This window comes from Stigmatopora argus, chromosome 2 (genome assembly GCF_051989625.1).
Source record: "Stigmatopora argus isolate UIUO_Sarg chromosome 2, RoL_Sarg_1.0, whole genome shotgun sequence".
In the NCBI taxonomy this organism is placed as follows: domain Eukaryota; kingdom Metazoa; phylum Chordata; class Actinopteri; order Syngnathiformes; family Syngnathidae; genus Stigmatopora; species Stigmatopora argus.
Window position 1 is genome coordinate 17,597,199 of NC_135388.1, and position 15,302 is coordinate 17,612,500.

The 15,302-nt window shown below is 38.6% G+C and overlaps 1 protein-coding gene across 1 annotated transcript; it reads left to right on the forward strand.

The window, feature by feature from the left end:
- Positions 1-581: 581 nt before the first annotated feature.
- On the forward strand, positions 582-4,498 carry senp8 (SUMO peptidase family member, NEDD8 specific). Its single transcript, XM_077594377.1, has 2 exons — positions 582-714; positions 2,356-4,498. The coding sequence occupies exon 2, from the start codon at positions 2,357-2,359 to the stop codon at positions 2,975-2,977; it is 621 nt and encodes a 206-aa protein (XP_077450503.1). The 5' UTR covers positions 582-714; position 2,356; the 3' UTR covers positions 2,978-4,498.
- Positions 4,499-15,302: the final 10,804 nt, after the last annotated feature.

Here is a 15,302-nt window from a genome sequence, read left to right on the forward strand (position 1 = left end):
TAGATTAGACTAGATGCCCGATGCGTGCTGTGAGCTACAAAACCAGCGTCATCACTTTGTCTGCCATTTTGTGTCGGGGTCATCCGAAAAATACAGTACGTATAATGTGGTATATTTTTTTAATTATTTTATTTCATTTTTTACTTACGGAAGAAATATTGAATTCCCCTTAAAAATTAAAAAAACCCTGGCCGTTTTCAAATTAATTCATTTTTTAGGCTGTTTTTTATTCATTATTATTTAAAACCTTTTCCTCGGGTTGTTTTTTGAATTCATTTTTCTTCTTCCTCGTTTTTCGAATTAATTATTTTTTCCGTTGTTATTTGAATTAGTGGTTTTTCAAAACTCCGTTTTTCAAATTAATTATTTTTTCGTATTGTTTTTTAATTATTTTTTAAACCGGGGTTTCAAAAAAATATTAATTCAAAAAACGACCCCAAAAATATTAATTTGAAAACGGCCAGGGTTTTTATTTTTAAGGTAGAAGCAATAAGCTTCCGTAGATACCCTTCTTCGTTGAAGTTTTTGGCTAATTTAAACAAAATTAACGCTTAACGCTTATCGTTCGTTGAACGCGTTCCCCTTGTTTCACTCATTGGCTCCTCCCACTGTCGCAAACTGGGACTGTTTGCACAAAAGATTTACTGCAACCGCCACACGGAGGGATGATCTTACACTTTCTTCAACCCCTTCACTTGAATGTGTCTTTTTCAGGTACTGACAGGTCAATAACCACGCTTCTTTGAACTGAATCGAACGTATTTAATGGGAGACTAAATGTATATGCGTCCAGATGACTTTTATGGTATTTGTCACCTTGATAAGTACTAATAGTTAGCTCATGCTAACCCAGCAGCAATGTCCTATGCCATGATTTACAGGACTTTATGATGAATCATAGGCTGTGATTCAGTAATTTAATACTACCTAAGTACCTTTTCATGACATAGATTTAAAGTGCTTTATAAATGTGCCTCTTCCAAAGCCATTTTATATTATATATATATTCCCCCGGCAGTCTCCAGTGGGACAGTAGTGTAATGGCAAACTATTCTCAAGTTATAGAAATGCTAAGGGGGGTACACGTTTATTTTTTTTACTTAAAAAAAAAAAAAATCAGTTAACCCAGTTAACTTTTTGGGTACTTAAAAAAACAAATAACTTGTATCCAAATTGGTGGACCTTTTTTTATTAAAATAGGCATCACTATCGACATTTATTTTACATGTGGTGTGTACATGACCCAAAATTGTATTATTTTCAATACTTATTTGTATCCAGTACTTTTGATAAACAAAAAAGGTTTAATAAATAATATTAATACAAACAAATGCATTTTGGGTATTTTCTCCCTTTAAAGTTGACTTTTAAAAATGTATATATTTTACAAATATAAATATTTTTATTTTACTAATTTCCTCCCATTGACAAGTTGTCAATAACAACAACTGAAGTCCAATTCTTTTTAACTGGAAGATCTGACAATCCTCATCTTTCAGTGTCACTTGTGCTAGATGTCCAAACCATTTTGTCTGGGGATATTTTGAAATACATACCTTTCAATGAGCTGGCTGGTCTCATCTTGTGTTCATTAGCAAGGCATTTTGTAAGAGACTACATGTGCGGGTTTACATATTAGGGGAGTTTCATTAACATGCACTGGTTTATTTCATGTACCTAATATTTAATTGGTATACTTTGATCATTCATAAAGGGTTTAGTTAGTAAATATTTTGAGGACCGTGGAACATGAGAATTTACATTTAAAGTTCTCCTCTAGCCGCCCGGTGGTGCGAGTGGTTCGCGCATTGGCCTCACGGCTCTGGGGTCCTGGGTTCAAGTCCAGATTGGTCCACCTGTGTGGATTTTGCATGTTTTCCCTGGGCCCATGTGGGTTTCCTGTGGGTACTCCAGTTTCCTCCCACATTCCAAAAACATGCATGGTAGGCTGATTGGACACTCTAAAATTGCCCCTAGGTATGGGTGTAAGTGTGCATGGTTGTTCGTTTCCTTGTGCCCTGCGATCGGGTGGCCACTGATTCAGGGTGTCCCTCGCCTCTGGCCCGGGATCAGCTGGGATAGGCTCCAGCACCCCCCGCGACTCTAATGAGGATAAAGTGGTTCAGAAAATGAGGAGAGTACTCCTCTACTTACAAAAGTTCTGCAACCAATTAATTTCGCAAATAAAGGTACGACTTTACTTAAAATTATAGGGTATTAAATAGTTGTCTTCATGTGTTCATCTAATTTACAATAATGACAAAGAAAAAAATATATATCATCAATAATAGAATTACATTGTTGAACATCCCAAACTGTTTATTTGACTGACATTGTGTACCTATCTACGTGAAGGATGGACCCTGTCGTGCTAAGCTATCAGGACAGCCTTCTCCGACGCTCCGACGTGACCCTCCTCGAAGGACCCCACTGGCTTAATGATCAAATTATTGGATTTGCCTTTGAGTACTTTGCCACTGAGCGCGTTGGAGTCCTGGGGGAGAGTGTCGTCTTCGTCAGCCCACAGGTGACCCAATTCATCAAGTGCGCCTCCTGCCCAGAGGAGTTAGCCATGTTTCTTGACCCTCTTGACCTTCCCTCACGTTGTTGGATCTTCCTAGCTGTCAATGACAATTCTGAGCAGAGCGCCGGTGGGTCACACTGGAGCCTTCTGGTATACCATCATAAATCCAACCACTTTTCTCACTACGACTCTCAAAATGGCAGCAACTCTCCACATGCCCGGCGCATTGCTAGCAAATTGGAACCCGTTTTGGGTGCAGGGAAAAAGGCCACATTTGTGGACGAACCCAGTCCTGAACAACAAAACAGCTATGACTGCGGCATGTATGTCATTTGTATAGCTGAGGCATTGTGTGAAGACCCACAATTGGCTCTGCAAAATCTCACTCCAGATTTTATTCAGCAAAAGAGATCAGAATGGTTCATACTAATTCATAATCTCGCTCAGAATTAGCTATGATGTGATTTTCCTTTTTAACCACACTCAGTTGTTCAGACAGCTGCATGCGCACAAGTGCATAATACTTGAAAGTTTGCTCTATTGTATCAATGTTGTCCACCTATGTATCCTCTGCTAAAGCCACGTTTGCATTCAAGTATACGTCAGCAACCTGTATTTCAATTTTCAGGCCATCTGCAATGGAAGAAAGTGACAATGTTGTGACTCTTTTATGATTGATTCAACCATTGCTGTCATGTTTATCGGTAATGTAAGCGCAGCATCACATAAAAACGTAAACAAGAATATCAACATGCCCATAAGAGGCATGGGGTCTCTTATACATATTAGGTGAGAATTGAGTCAACATAATCTATTACTTAGCTTAATTTTATGAGTTTGGTTAACATAGAGCTAGGCGATTAAACAATAACGATAATTATTGTGAAATATTTTTTTCAACAATAATATTAAACACTTTCAATAAAAATCTGATCATTTTAAACTGCAAGTAGACCACCCGACCACCACAGAGAATGATGGCGCTGTTGTGAGATGAACGTTAGTTTCAGACCAACGCTTAGGAAAAGAAGAGGATGATTAGGAAACGTGCTTTTAGCATGTTACCAATAGAGGCTAACACTGAGCTTTAACCCAAAAGAACAATAACACGGCCAAAATAAGCGATTATGAGATGCAGGACAACACCAAACCAACCCACTAAAAGATCCAAATGAGTTCTCCCTGCCATTTTCCTTTTAATTTTTTATAAATATCTCATCTCGTAAATACCTGTGCTGCAAAGAGCAGCCCTATTGAAAATGTCATTAACCCACTAATAAAACCAACCTCCATTTCATGTAAATGTTCTAAAAAAACGTTGCAAAAAAAATCTAAAACTTGTTAACTTGGGTTAAAATTGGTTTAAGTTTACACTGTTTCTTTTTGTGAGGCTGAAAATAGTCCGCTTGTCAATGGTGATGATGTCTTTAGTTGATTATTTTATTTATATCATATTGCAAAGCAACTTGAGGTTTGAAGGCAAATTTATAAAAATAAAGACGCCTGTCAAAATTTCTGCAGGTTTGATTCTTTTTTTTCATAGTGTACGGAGAGAGTTGTCTTATCTTTATTGCACAACAGAACAACAAAATTCTTTTTAAAATGATCATATTTCATATTCTCTTTTCTCCCCGAAGACAACCTAAATACTCTATTGATTGGTGTTTTATATCGATTTATTCTTGACTTTTTTTTTTCTGAGTAAATTGTCCTGATTGTCCATTGCTTTCATCCATTGTCACCTCCCGTGTGGCTTAGCCTTTCTGTTGGCCATATCTCAGTGTCTCATTATATATTTAAGTCCCCTTTGTTTGTTCATTTGTTGTTGCATCCTTGTTAATGTGTTGAGTGTGTGTCCAAGGTAGTATGTTTTATTCTCTAGCTTTTGATTCATTTTTTTGGGTATTTTTGGACTCTCTGCTTTTGTTTGTTCTTTGTTTTTGTTAATTAAAACCTTTTGAGTTCACCACTCTTCATGGCCTCCCTATTTGCCTGTAATTGAGTCTATCCCGTTTTTCACACCAACACATCACACTCTGTGACACTGTTATCCTTGTTATTATTGTTATTTTGATGTTTCTTTTTTACTTCTGATAAAATAACAAAATGCTTTCCCCCAAAAGTCCAACTTATGTTTTTTTTCCCTTTCCTATTCATTGTGCATTATTTGGCTGGTGTGACTTATAGACCGAAAAATACAGTACAGACGCTCCCCTACTTACGAACATTCAACTTACGAACAACGGTACATACGAACATGTCTGCAAATTGCGTTTAAGTCCAAAAATGTTCGCAAGTCCAATTTTGTATTTCGCGCCTTTTTCGGAGTAGTACTTCTTTCCGCCGCTAATACCGACGCCTGGCGCTGTGAGAGCTCAGCTCACCCAGCATCTACCTTCTTCTTCGTTGCAATGCGGAAGTGCTTGAATGTATCTCCAGTGTGCAAAGAACCTTTTTCATTTGTATCATTAAATATCTCATGCATCCAATATTGAATATGCTTGGTAAAAAGCTAAAGGCTTCTATTGAGGGAGTTGCAAGGAAGAGGCAAGCCATTTCTTCTGAAACGAGTGGCAATAATAACGAAGTGATGCGCGTGAGAGTGGTAAGTGTTTCACGGGCATTGAATCGTTCGACCGTCAGTACCAAAAGACCATGTATAGTAAGGCTTTTTTTCTTAAAAAACGACATAGTATAGTAAGGCTTTTTTCCCCTAAAAAAACGACATAGTATAGCATGGCTTTTTTTCTTGAAAAACGACATAGTAGAGGAAGGCTTTTTCCCCTGAAAACCGACATAGTATAGTATGGCTTTTCCCCCTAAAAAACGACATAGTATAGTATGGCTTTTTTCCTTTAAAAAACGACATAGTATAGCATGGCTTTTTTTCTTGAAAAACGACATAGTAGAGGAAGCCTTTTTTTCTTAAAAAACGATATTGTATAGTAAGGCTTCTTTTCTTAAAAAAACGACATAGTATTGTAAGGCTTTTTTTCGTAAAAAAACGACATAGTATAGTAAGGCTTTTTTCTTAAAAAACAACATAGTATAGGCTTTTTTCTTTAAAGACGACATAGTATAGTAAGGCTTTTTTTCTTTAAAAAATGACAGCAAGTAAGGCTAAGAGAGTCGGAGAATAAATCTGACTTCTGATTCTTCACCTTCTAGTTGTTTGTTGCAATTATTTTATATAAGTTATCCTGATTCTGGTATGACTGTTGAAATGTTAGTTAATAGAATGAGAGTGTCTTGGGCCCTGGAAAGTTTCACCTTAGAGGAACTACCCAGGGGGGCCGACGCCTGTCTGTTTGAACTATTGTGTGAGGGTTGCAGGGTATCAGGAGGGTGACTGTAAAGATGTTATCTCGAAGGGGCATATGGTCATGATCAAAGAACCTTTTGTTACTGGGAGAGATCTCGCTCTCCTGTGAACAGCTTGAAACTTCCTGTAACTTGGACACTCCCAAAACACAATAAGAGAATTGGCAGGAGGGGATTTTCTTCAGAGTGCTTTTGGAGGACTGTCACGAGGGACAGTCTCTGAACCTCTCATTTTTTAAATAAAATAACCTCAATTCTTTGTGTTCCTACCTTTTTCAGATTGGTGATACAAATGTCTGGTGTTTGAACCTAACATTTAATTGGTCCTTCGAGCCGGATCCCAAGATACCTAAGGATCCCAGCGGGTGAGCAAGATCCAGAAAAGTCTGTGGCCACAGCATAAAGATCCTTTTCCAGGACTGTTTCTTCCTTACGGGCTGGGGTCCAAAGGTTGAAGGGATACCGAGGACGCAGAGAATCGTGAGTGAATTTTATTTAAAAAAGGAATGAATGAGAAAAAAGGAATGAATGAAGGCGTAACAGACCCCTTTAGTTGAAAAAGACTAATTAAACTCTGTAAAATTAAATCCGTAGGCGTAACAGACCCCCTTAGTTGAGAAAGACTAATTAAACTCTGTAAAGGATAGCGGAGTCCTGATTAAATGAAAACCCTGAGAATCCTAGAGCCCTATCAGGTAAAAAATTCAAACAACAAAATTCCACATGCGTACAGAGGTCAAATTCAAACAACAAACTTTCGCAGGCGGACAGACACCCTTAGTTTTAGCAGACTAATTAAATTCTGTAAAGGAAAGCGAAATCCAGGATGTATTGAATAGGAAAAATCTGTGACGGATAGTGGAGTTCTGGGTGTATTGAATGAAAAGTGAAAAAAAGGATAGAGTCCTGTTTAAAGAGAAAAAAAAAGGATAGAGTCCTGGTTAAAGAGAAATAAAGAAGTGAATTAAAAGGAGTGAACGTGCAAAAAAGTGTGTATGGAAATACATTTTACCATTTGGTGATTTGTATCTCATATCAAACAACAGGAGACAAATGTCGACCTTTAGTGGATGTATGTAGACATGAGACTCCGCCTGAAAAGGTTGAAGTGAGTTTACCACTAAAGGAATTTATCGACATCCTGTTGTCTAAACCCAGTGTTAGTGCACTATAGGTGCAAAGACCCACTGGGACTAAATTTTATTCAAAAATGGGTAAAGTACAGAGTAAAACAAGTAAAAAAGAGGAATTCCTCTCGGAACTTGCGTCTAAAGACTGGAAGATAGTCCATAGAGAGGATCCCGACGCGGTGGAATCCTTGCGTTATTGGGTAAAAAAAATATGGGTTCACCGGTAGACTAATAATAAAAGATATCCGTGAACTACAACAAAAAATCGAAAAATCGTGTAACAAAAAACGAAGTAAAATGCAAAAACAAGGTTATGATCAAACCAAAGCGTGGTTGCGAATAGCAGGGCAAATAGAAGAGGTTGAGAAAGTAGCTAAACAAAAAAGAGAAGAAGAGATAACTATATTAGGCCTGTTAAAAAACAGTGGTCCCTCTTCAGCTCTCCTCGTGCGAGGCTCCACACGCAAGCGGGGAGCACGACGACGAGGGGGGGAAAGGGGGCCTGCTGGTCGTGCGGCAAAGAGGGCCACATAGCCAGGGAATGCGGGGGCAACCCTCCCCGCGCACAGCGACGACATGATAGCGCACGACTAAAACAGGAGGTAGCAAAACAAATGGTTAACAAAAGTAAGGGGGATAGATAGATAAAAAAGGTGGTGAAGCCTCCCCCTTCACAGATGCGGACCCCCCTCAAGCTAAGCACACTCTTTGCAAACAAAAGGAGAGGGGGGGCGGGTACGCCCATACAGCTTACTGCTCCCTTCACACCAAAAACAAAGGGCAGGAAAGACTACCACAAGAGAGACAGAGAGAGTTGATAGTGTTATGATATATTAGTGGAAAAATTATGGGTCTTTTATTAAACACTAAAATTTATATTAGGAAATGCCTAGTGAAAGGTTATTTTCCCTAAATTGTAATTGAGGTAATAGTGAGCACAGAAAATGGCTCTTATTTTAAATAAAACTGCCTTCTTAGAGCGGATAGGAATTCAGCCAGAGCTTTAACTATTTGTTTTAGAAATATGAGAGTGATTTGCGATTTAGACTTAAGTATTAAGAATCATCCAAATTATTAATGATATCAAACATGAAAACAATGCAGAAATGGCATTTATCCAAATTATTAGGTAAATTTAGATAAAATAATTAATTTAGGATAGGCATGATTTCCCTAGGACGGAAGAGGCATGAAATGTTTTTCGGTGCACAGGAAAACATTTCTTGTTTTGCCCATCAACAGGTGAAATTTGCTTTAGCGTGGTTCATATTAATGACTATTAGAATATTAATTGCATTAGCATCAAACAGTTGATGTCAACCAAACAACATTAACCTATTTCTTTTGAGAATGATTAGGCTGATAGCACAGCAAAAAGGTGGTTAGCTGCCAAGAAGCCCCAGACTGGGGATGGCTCTTAACCAGTGATGAAAAAAATTGCAGACCACTGAGTGTAAATGAATGGTTGTTTGTTTGTCTTTTTGTGTTTCTAATTGGCCGACCATCAAGATATAATCAATCAGATATCAAGGTGGAAAATGATTTAGAAATTTGAAATCAATTTTTGATGAAAATTATGGAAAATTGTTTAGTCAAATGAAATTTTAATTGTAAAAGCAGCAGTACTCCAAAACGTGAAATTTGAAGTGGAGAAACAAATCTGCTATGCAAAATTTAGGAGCACTGAAAAGACAGTGCTTGATACCAAATTCCAAAGTACTATTGATTTATTGTGATAATGGCATCCAAATTGTGTTAACAGATTAATTGACTGAATTGACAAAAGTTTCCATATTTCGTTCCGGAAAAAAAAAATGGAAATCTAATTTAGTGGAATGTACCAAACGCCATTATTAACTACACGATTGGAACTGGAGGATGAGGCTAATCATATGTCTGCATAAAAGAAAAAACTTTAAAGAAACGCATTAATTTTGGGTTGGCAGAGGGAGATTGCATTTCTCAACAGGAAACATGATGAGCAACCCGGGATGAGAGTGCAAATGTTCCTGACCAAACAAGCAGACATGAAAATAGCGGATCCATTTTGTGCTCTGTAAGAAGGTTCTCTCAGTTGAAACGTGAGGAGACAGGTAAGATAAACTTTTTGACGTAATCAGACAAAATGGCAAGCACTCCAATATTGATTGGAAAGATTATTGCTCGGGGAGCAATGCTGTAAGCCATAAGGAACTTTTTATATTGGTTTTATTGTCTCCATATAAAAAAGCGTTTCAATTGAGACTACACCTTCTTACAGATAGTTAAAGTAAACAATTGTGACTAGATCTTCTTACATATTTTTGAAGTAAACAATTAGAGAGAAAAGAGAAACTACAATGGATAGAAATGTAACTAGAATTTAATTTTATGCCTGACTATGGAAAAATATTGATTAGGGAAGTTTTATAGGAGATGATTCGCAAACTCCGAAGACAATGGAATGTTACATTTGATAATAAGACTACTAGTTTGGGATATTTTGAATTAAAAAACACTGAGGTGCAACGCAATACACATTAAATGAATTGGGACTTGATTAGTATGCATTTTAAAAGTAATGGGCTTTAATTGCTCTAAAAGATACAATTATGCTAGAAATATTGACCCTGACAAACAAGGGGTGATTACATTTTACTGGGTTCAATTCTATTTAGAATTATAAATGTGTGCATTTTGTTTCTGAATATTAATTGATGTGAATCTAAACTGTTACAGAGAACGGGAAAGCTGTTTTCCTGGGGAGAAAGCAGCCTGGTTTGCTTTTTGTATTTTTCCTATCCTTAGTATGATTAGTTAATTTGTGTAATTGTAGGAAAGAGGAAAAAGCAAATATGGTTTTGATCTTAACAGGGAAGCAGTGTTCAAAATAGAATATCAGCTAGCATGTTTAATTTTGATTGATAAGGTATTTAAATTTTCACAAACATAATGATGAATGTTAAGCACGTGTTAAAGACAACGACAGAACACAGCAGCATACACAACAACAAAACAGAGCTGATCTCAAGAACAGTCAGCAGACGAACTGTACAAAGCTAAAGGCCTACCGTACCTACCAAAAATGTATTCCATAATTGAGCCATAAATGTCTCAACAGGGGGGAGGTATGGTAAAGAGGTATAAATACCTATTTTAAAATTTTTGTAGGAACTGTTTAATTTGTTATTTTATTGATCTGTAAAGAACATGGGATCTCCAGAATCATCATGGAGCTCATTTTTCAAACAGCATAGTGCAAAACATGGCAAAACAACTGGTAGAACTAGCTCGAGATTAACACCTTTTGAGATAGTTATTGGAAGACCATTTCAACTTCCTTTATGGGAAGATGAAGGAGAGAAACTATCCAAAGAACATGTAAGGTGCCGTGATCTTTTGTCTATCTTGCAGGAGGTGGTGTAGCCAGGTGACTGGATCCTTATCCGAGTCATAAAAGTGAAGTCCTGGTTCTCTCCACGATGGGAAGACCCATTCGTGGCCCAACTCACCAACCTCCACAGCAGCAAAGATCGCTGAAAAGTCAAAGTTGATTCAGGTCAAGGTCGTTCGAGACAGGTGACTCTGAGTAGGACTAAGTCGGACGGTGTCAAAACCCTTGTCCGTGAAGAAACTCATCTGACGTCTACTCACCAGCCACGAGCACCCCTCACTTAACCCTGACCTCCCATAGACTTTGCACCTCTATACAGAAGCCACAGTGAAAGCTGTTGCCATCCACATCACAGTGACTGGACTGTCAGTGACAGCCTGGGCGCATCTGAACGCCCCGCCCACAGTGACTCGAGTTGGAAAACAAGTGCAGGAAACGTCCTGCCTCAACGCTGGAAAGGCAGAGCCAAGCGGTCCGCTCTTGGACGGGGACCCAATCTACATCAACAACATCGGGGTTCCCTGCAGCGTACCAGATGAATATAAACTCGCTGACCAAATTGCATGACTCCAGAACAGGACGGAGGAAGGGTTTGCAGCCATCCATGAACAGTTGTCGGCTACCTCTTTGATGGCTTTCCAGAACAGAATTGCTGTTGACATGATCCTGCCAAAGGAAGGTGGCGTGTGCTCCATCTTTGGCGACCAATGCTGCACGTTCATCCCTAACAACACAGCAGCTGACGGGAGTTTAACCAAGGCCCTGGAGGGCCTTCGATCTCTCAACAGCAAGATGAAAGAACATTCTGGAATCGACACCTCAATGTGGGGTGAATTTGGTAGCATGTTTGGCAGATACAAACAGTTGGTTGTATCAGTTTTAATGTCAATCGCTGTTTATGCTGCCATTCTCACAACTTGTGGATGTTGTTGCATTCCCTGTATTCGTACGTTATGTCAAAGATTAACAACAAATGCCATAGAACCAGTCAAATCCGAAATGTATGCCTTATTGACATCTGGAGGCGAACCACGGGATGACGACGACGCCGACGCATCTGGGGATGAGGAGGAAATGCAGTTCATAGGACTGCCTGACATGTTCCCAGATGCTAAACACTATGCCTTGTTGACTTTTGAGTGTAACGTTTTTTCTGTTATTTTTGTGATCCTGTAATGTGAAAATCTGAAAAGAAGAGGTTATGGGTGATGATATTTTATAGCAGAATCCGGATAAACAGGAGGGTTATGTTGGAATTATTTTATATAAGTTATCCTGATTCTGGTATGACTGTTGAAATGTTAGTTAATAGAATGAGAGTGTCTTGGGCCCTGGAAAGTTTCACCTTAGAGGAACTACCCAGGGGGGCCGACGCCTGTCTGTTTGAACTATTGTGTGAGGGTTGCAGGGTATCAGGAGGGTGACTGTAAAGATGTTATCTCGAAGGGGCATATGGTCATGATCAAAGAACCTTTTGTTACTGGGAGAGATCTCGCTCTCCTGTGAACAGCTTGAAACTTCCTGTAACTTGGACACTCCCAAAACACAATAAGAGAATTGGCAGGAGGGGATTTTCTTCAGAGTGCTTTTGGAGGACTGTCACGAGGGACAGTCTCTGAACCTCTCATTTTTTAAATAAAATAACCTCAATTCTTTGTGTTCCTACCTTTTTCAGATTGGTGATACAAATGTCTGGTGTTTGAACCTAACATTGTTGCTGTGGTCCACTGGCAAAATCATTGGGTCAGAACATGAGGCGGGAATCAGAAGTGAGTTCAATTCCACTCGTTGCAATTCTCAAATTGTTTATTGAGGTAATGAAAAGGATAAATACAACTTCCAACTTTACAGTGGTGCAGTGGCAAAGACAATGGGTCAGAACTTCAGGTGGACTCAAGTTCAAATCAGAAGTGAGTTTGATTCCACAATTTGCAATTCTCAAATTGTTTATTGAGGTAATTAAAAGGATAAATATAACTTCCAATCACATCATTTCAGAAGACACTGTGGTCCAGTGGCAAGAACAATGGGTTGATATTGAAGTTGGACACAAGTTCAAATCTGGAGTGAGTTCAAGTCCACTCTTTGCAAATCTCAAATTGTTTATTGAGGTGATGAAAATGATAAATATAACTTCCAATCATCTCATTTCAGAAGTCACTGTGGTCCAGTGGCAAAGACAATAGGTCAGACAGACCTTAAGTTGGTGGATTTGACTGCCATGTGGGAGATGGGGTTCGAATCCCGCTCTCGTCTGACTAATAGTTCAGTAAATGGGTAATCCTTTTTTCATTCAAATAAAGACTTAGTCATTTTTTTCAGCAAAACAATATTTCCGGTCAGCCTTCGGCTGACCGGAAGACAGTTGGGAGGGGGGGTTCCTGGTGGTGTTCGACAGTCGGCCTTCGGCCGACTGTCGACACCATACAGTCGTTGACTGGCGACACCGGGACGTGAACCCTCGACACCCACGTCGCAGGCAGGTGACTTACCCACTACACCACGAGGCAGCCCGCCTATACATGATTGGAAGTTATATTTATCCTTTTCATTACCTAAATAAACAATTTGAGAATTGCAAAGAGTGGAATTGAACTCATTCCTGATTTGAACTTGAGCCCACCTGAAGTTCTGACCCATTGTCTTTGCCACTGGACCACAGTGACTTCTGAAATGATGTGATTGGAAGTTATATCTATCCTTTTCATTACCTCAATAAACAATTTGAGAATTGCAAAGAGTGGCATTGAACTCATTCCTGATTTGAACTTGAGTCCACCTGAAGTTCTGACCCATTGTCTTTGCCACTGGACCACAGTGACTTCTGAAATGATGTGATTGGAAGTTATATCTATCCTTTTCATTACCTCAATAAACAATTTGAGAATTGCAAAGAGTGGAATTGAACTCATTCCTGATTTGAACTTGAGTCCACCTGAAGTTCTGACCCATTGTCTTTGCCACTGGACCACAGTGACTTCTGAAATGATGTGATTGGAAGTTATATCTATCCTTTTCATTACCTCAATAAACAATTTGAGAATTGCAAAGAGTGGAATTGAACTCACTCCTGATTTGAACTTGAGTCCACCTGAAGTTCTGACCCATTGTCTTTGCCACTGGACCACAGTGACTTCTGAAATGATGTGATTGGAAGTTATATCTATCCTTTTCATTACCTAAATAAACAATTTGAGAATTGCAAAGAGTGGAATTGAACTCACTCCTAATTTGAACTTGAGTCCACCAGAAGTTCTGACCGTTCGTCTTTGCAACTGGACCACAGTGACTTCTGAAATGAAGTGATTGGAAGTTATATTTATCCTTTTCATTACCTCAATAAACAATTTGTGAATTGCAAAGAGTGGAATTGAACTCACTCCTGATTCCCACCTCAAGTTCTGAACCAATATTTTTGCCACTGGACCACAGCAATAACTAGGAGAAGAATCAGAAGTCAGATTTATTCTCCGACTTTCTTAGCCTTACTATACTATGTCGATTTTTTAAAGAAAAAAGCCTTACTATATACAGACGCTCCACTACTTACGAACATTCAACTTACGAACAACGGTACATACGAACATGTCTGCAAATTGCGTTTAAGTCCAAAAATGTTCGCAAGTCCAATTTTGTATTTCGCGCCTTTTTCGGAGTAGTACTTCTTTCCGCCGCTAATACCGACGCCTGGCGCTGTGAGAGCTCAGCTCACCCAGCATCTACCTTCTTCTTCGTTGCAGTGCGGAAGTGCGTGAATGTATCTCCAGTGTGCAAAGAACCTTTTTCATTTGTATCATTAAATATCTCATGCATCCAATATTGAATATGCTTGGTAAAAAGCTAAAGGCTTCTATTGAGGGAGTTGCAAGGAAGAGGCAAGCCATTTCATTTGAAACGAGTGGCAATAATAACGAAGCTTGATGCGCGTGAGAGTGGTGAGCGTTTCACGGGCATTGAATCGTTCGACCGTCAGTACCATTTATAAACAGAAAGATCGAGCAGCAGGACCCAAATATTGAACGTTGCACAAAGTTTGCAAATCAATTGAATGATGCCATACAGTGCTACCGCATCATTTATGATGAAAAAAAGAAGAAAACTGTGCAATCGTCATTAGGTCGCTTCTTTTGGCCAGTTTCTAATACATAAATCTCTCTCTCTCTCTACAGTACTGTACATATTCTCTCCATTTTATTAAATGTTTTTTTTCAGTACAAACCAATGCGTGCTACTTATACAAGCCTTAAACATACAAATGCACTTATATAAACCTTCAATATACTTATATCAGCCTTAAACATAAATTATAATACAAAATATAGCACTGAATCAACTTACAAACAAATTCAACTTATGAACAATCGCTCGGAACCAATTGCGTTCGTAAGTAGGGGAGCGTCTGTATATACAAAATGTTTCATATTTAGTTTGGCTGAACCAGCTATATGACTTCCAGCGCCATGAAATAATTTTCATTCCGTTGGAACATAGCCACAAAAGTAACAAGTCAGACATAGTAATTATGCCTCTACTTAGCCATTCAACATTTTCGTGGGCAGTATGTAGTGTTCCATATGACAAAGTACAGAATTATGTGAAAGATGAGCTGACTTGTTCCAATACACACCTGGTAAAGATGTACAACTCACTTTTATTATACACACAATGATACACTTTACCACACTCCTGTAAAGCCCTGATGATAGATTCATAATTATTTGTACGTATTTCTGCATGATGCATCAGTCTGGCACCAATTACCAAATAATAGTCTTCATGGCATTTTCTTTTGGGTGGACAGCTCACACTAAATGTAGGTTGCAATTACTTTATTTTAATTACTATTTACATGGCAGTTTTATGCAGATATATTTTGTAACTTCCTGCGAAAGATATTGATCATAAGTTCTAATCAAATCATTCTATGTCCCAACCATTTGTTACAGGAGATCCT

Coding starts and splice junctions, on each gene's coding strand:
- senp8 (XM_077594377.1), top strand. CDS start 2,357: ATGGACCCTGTCGTGCTAAGCTATCAGGACAGCCTTCTCCGACGCTCC.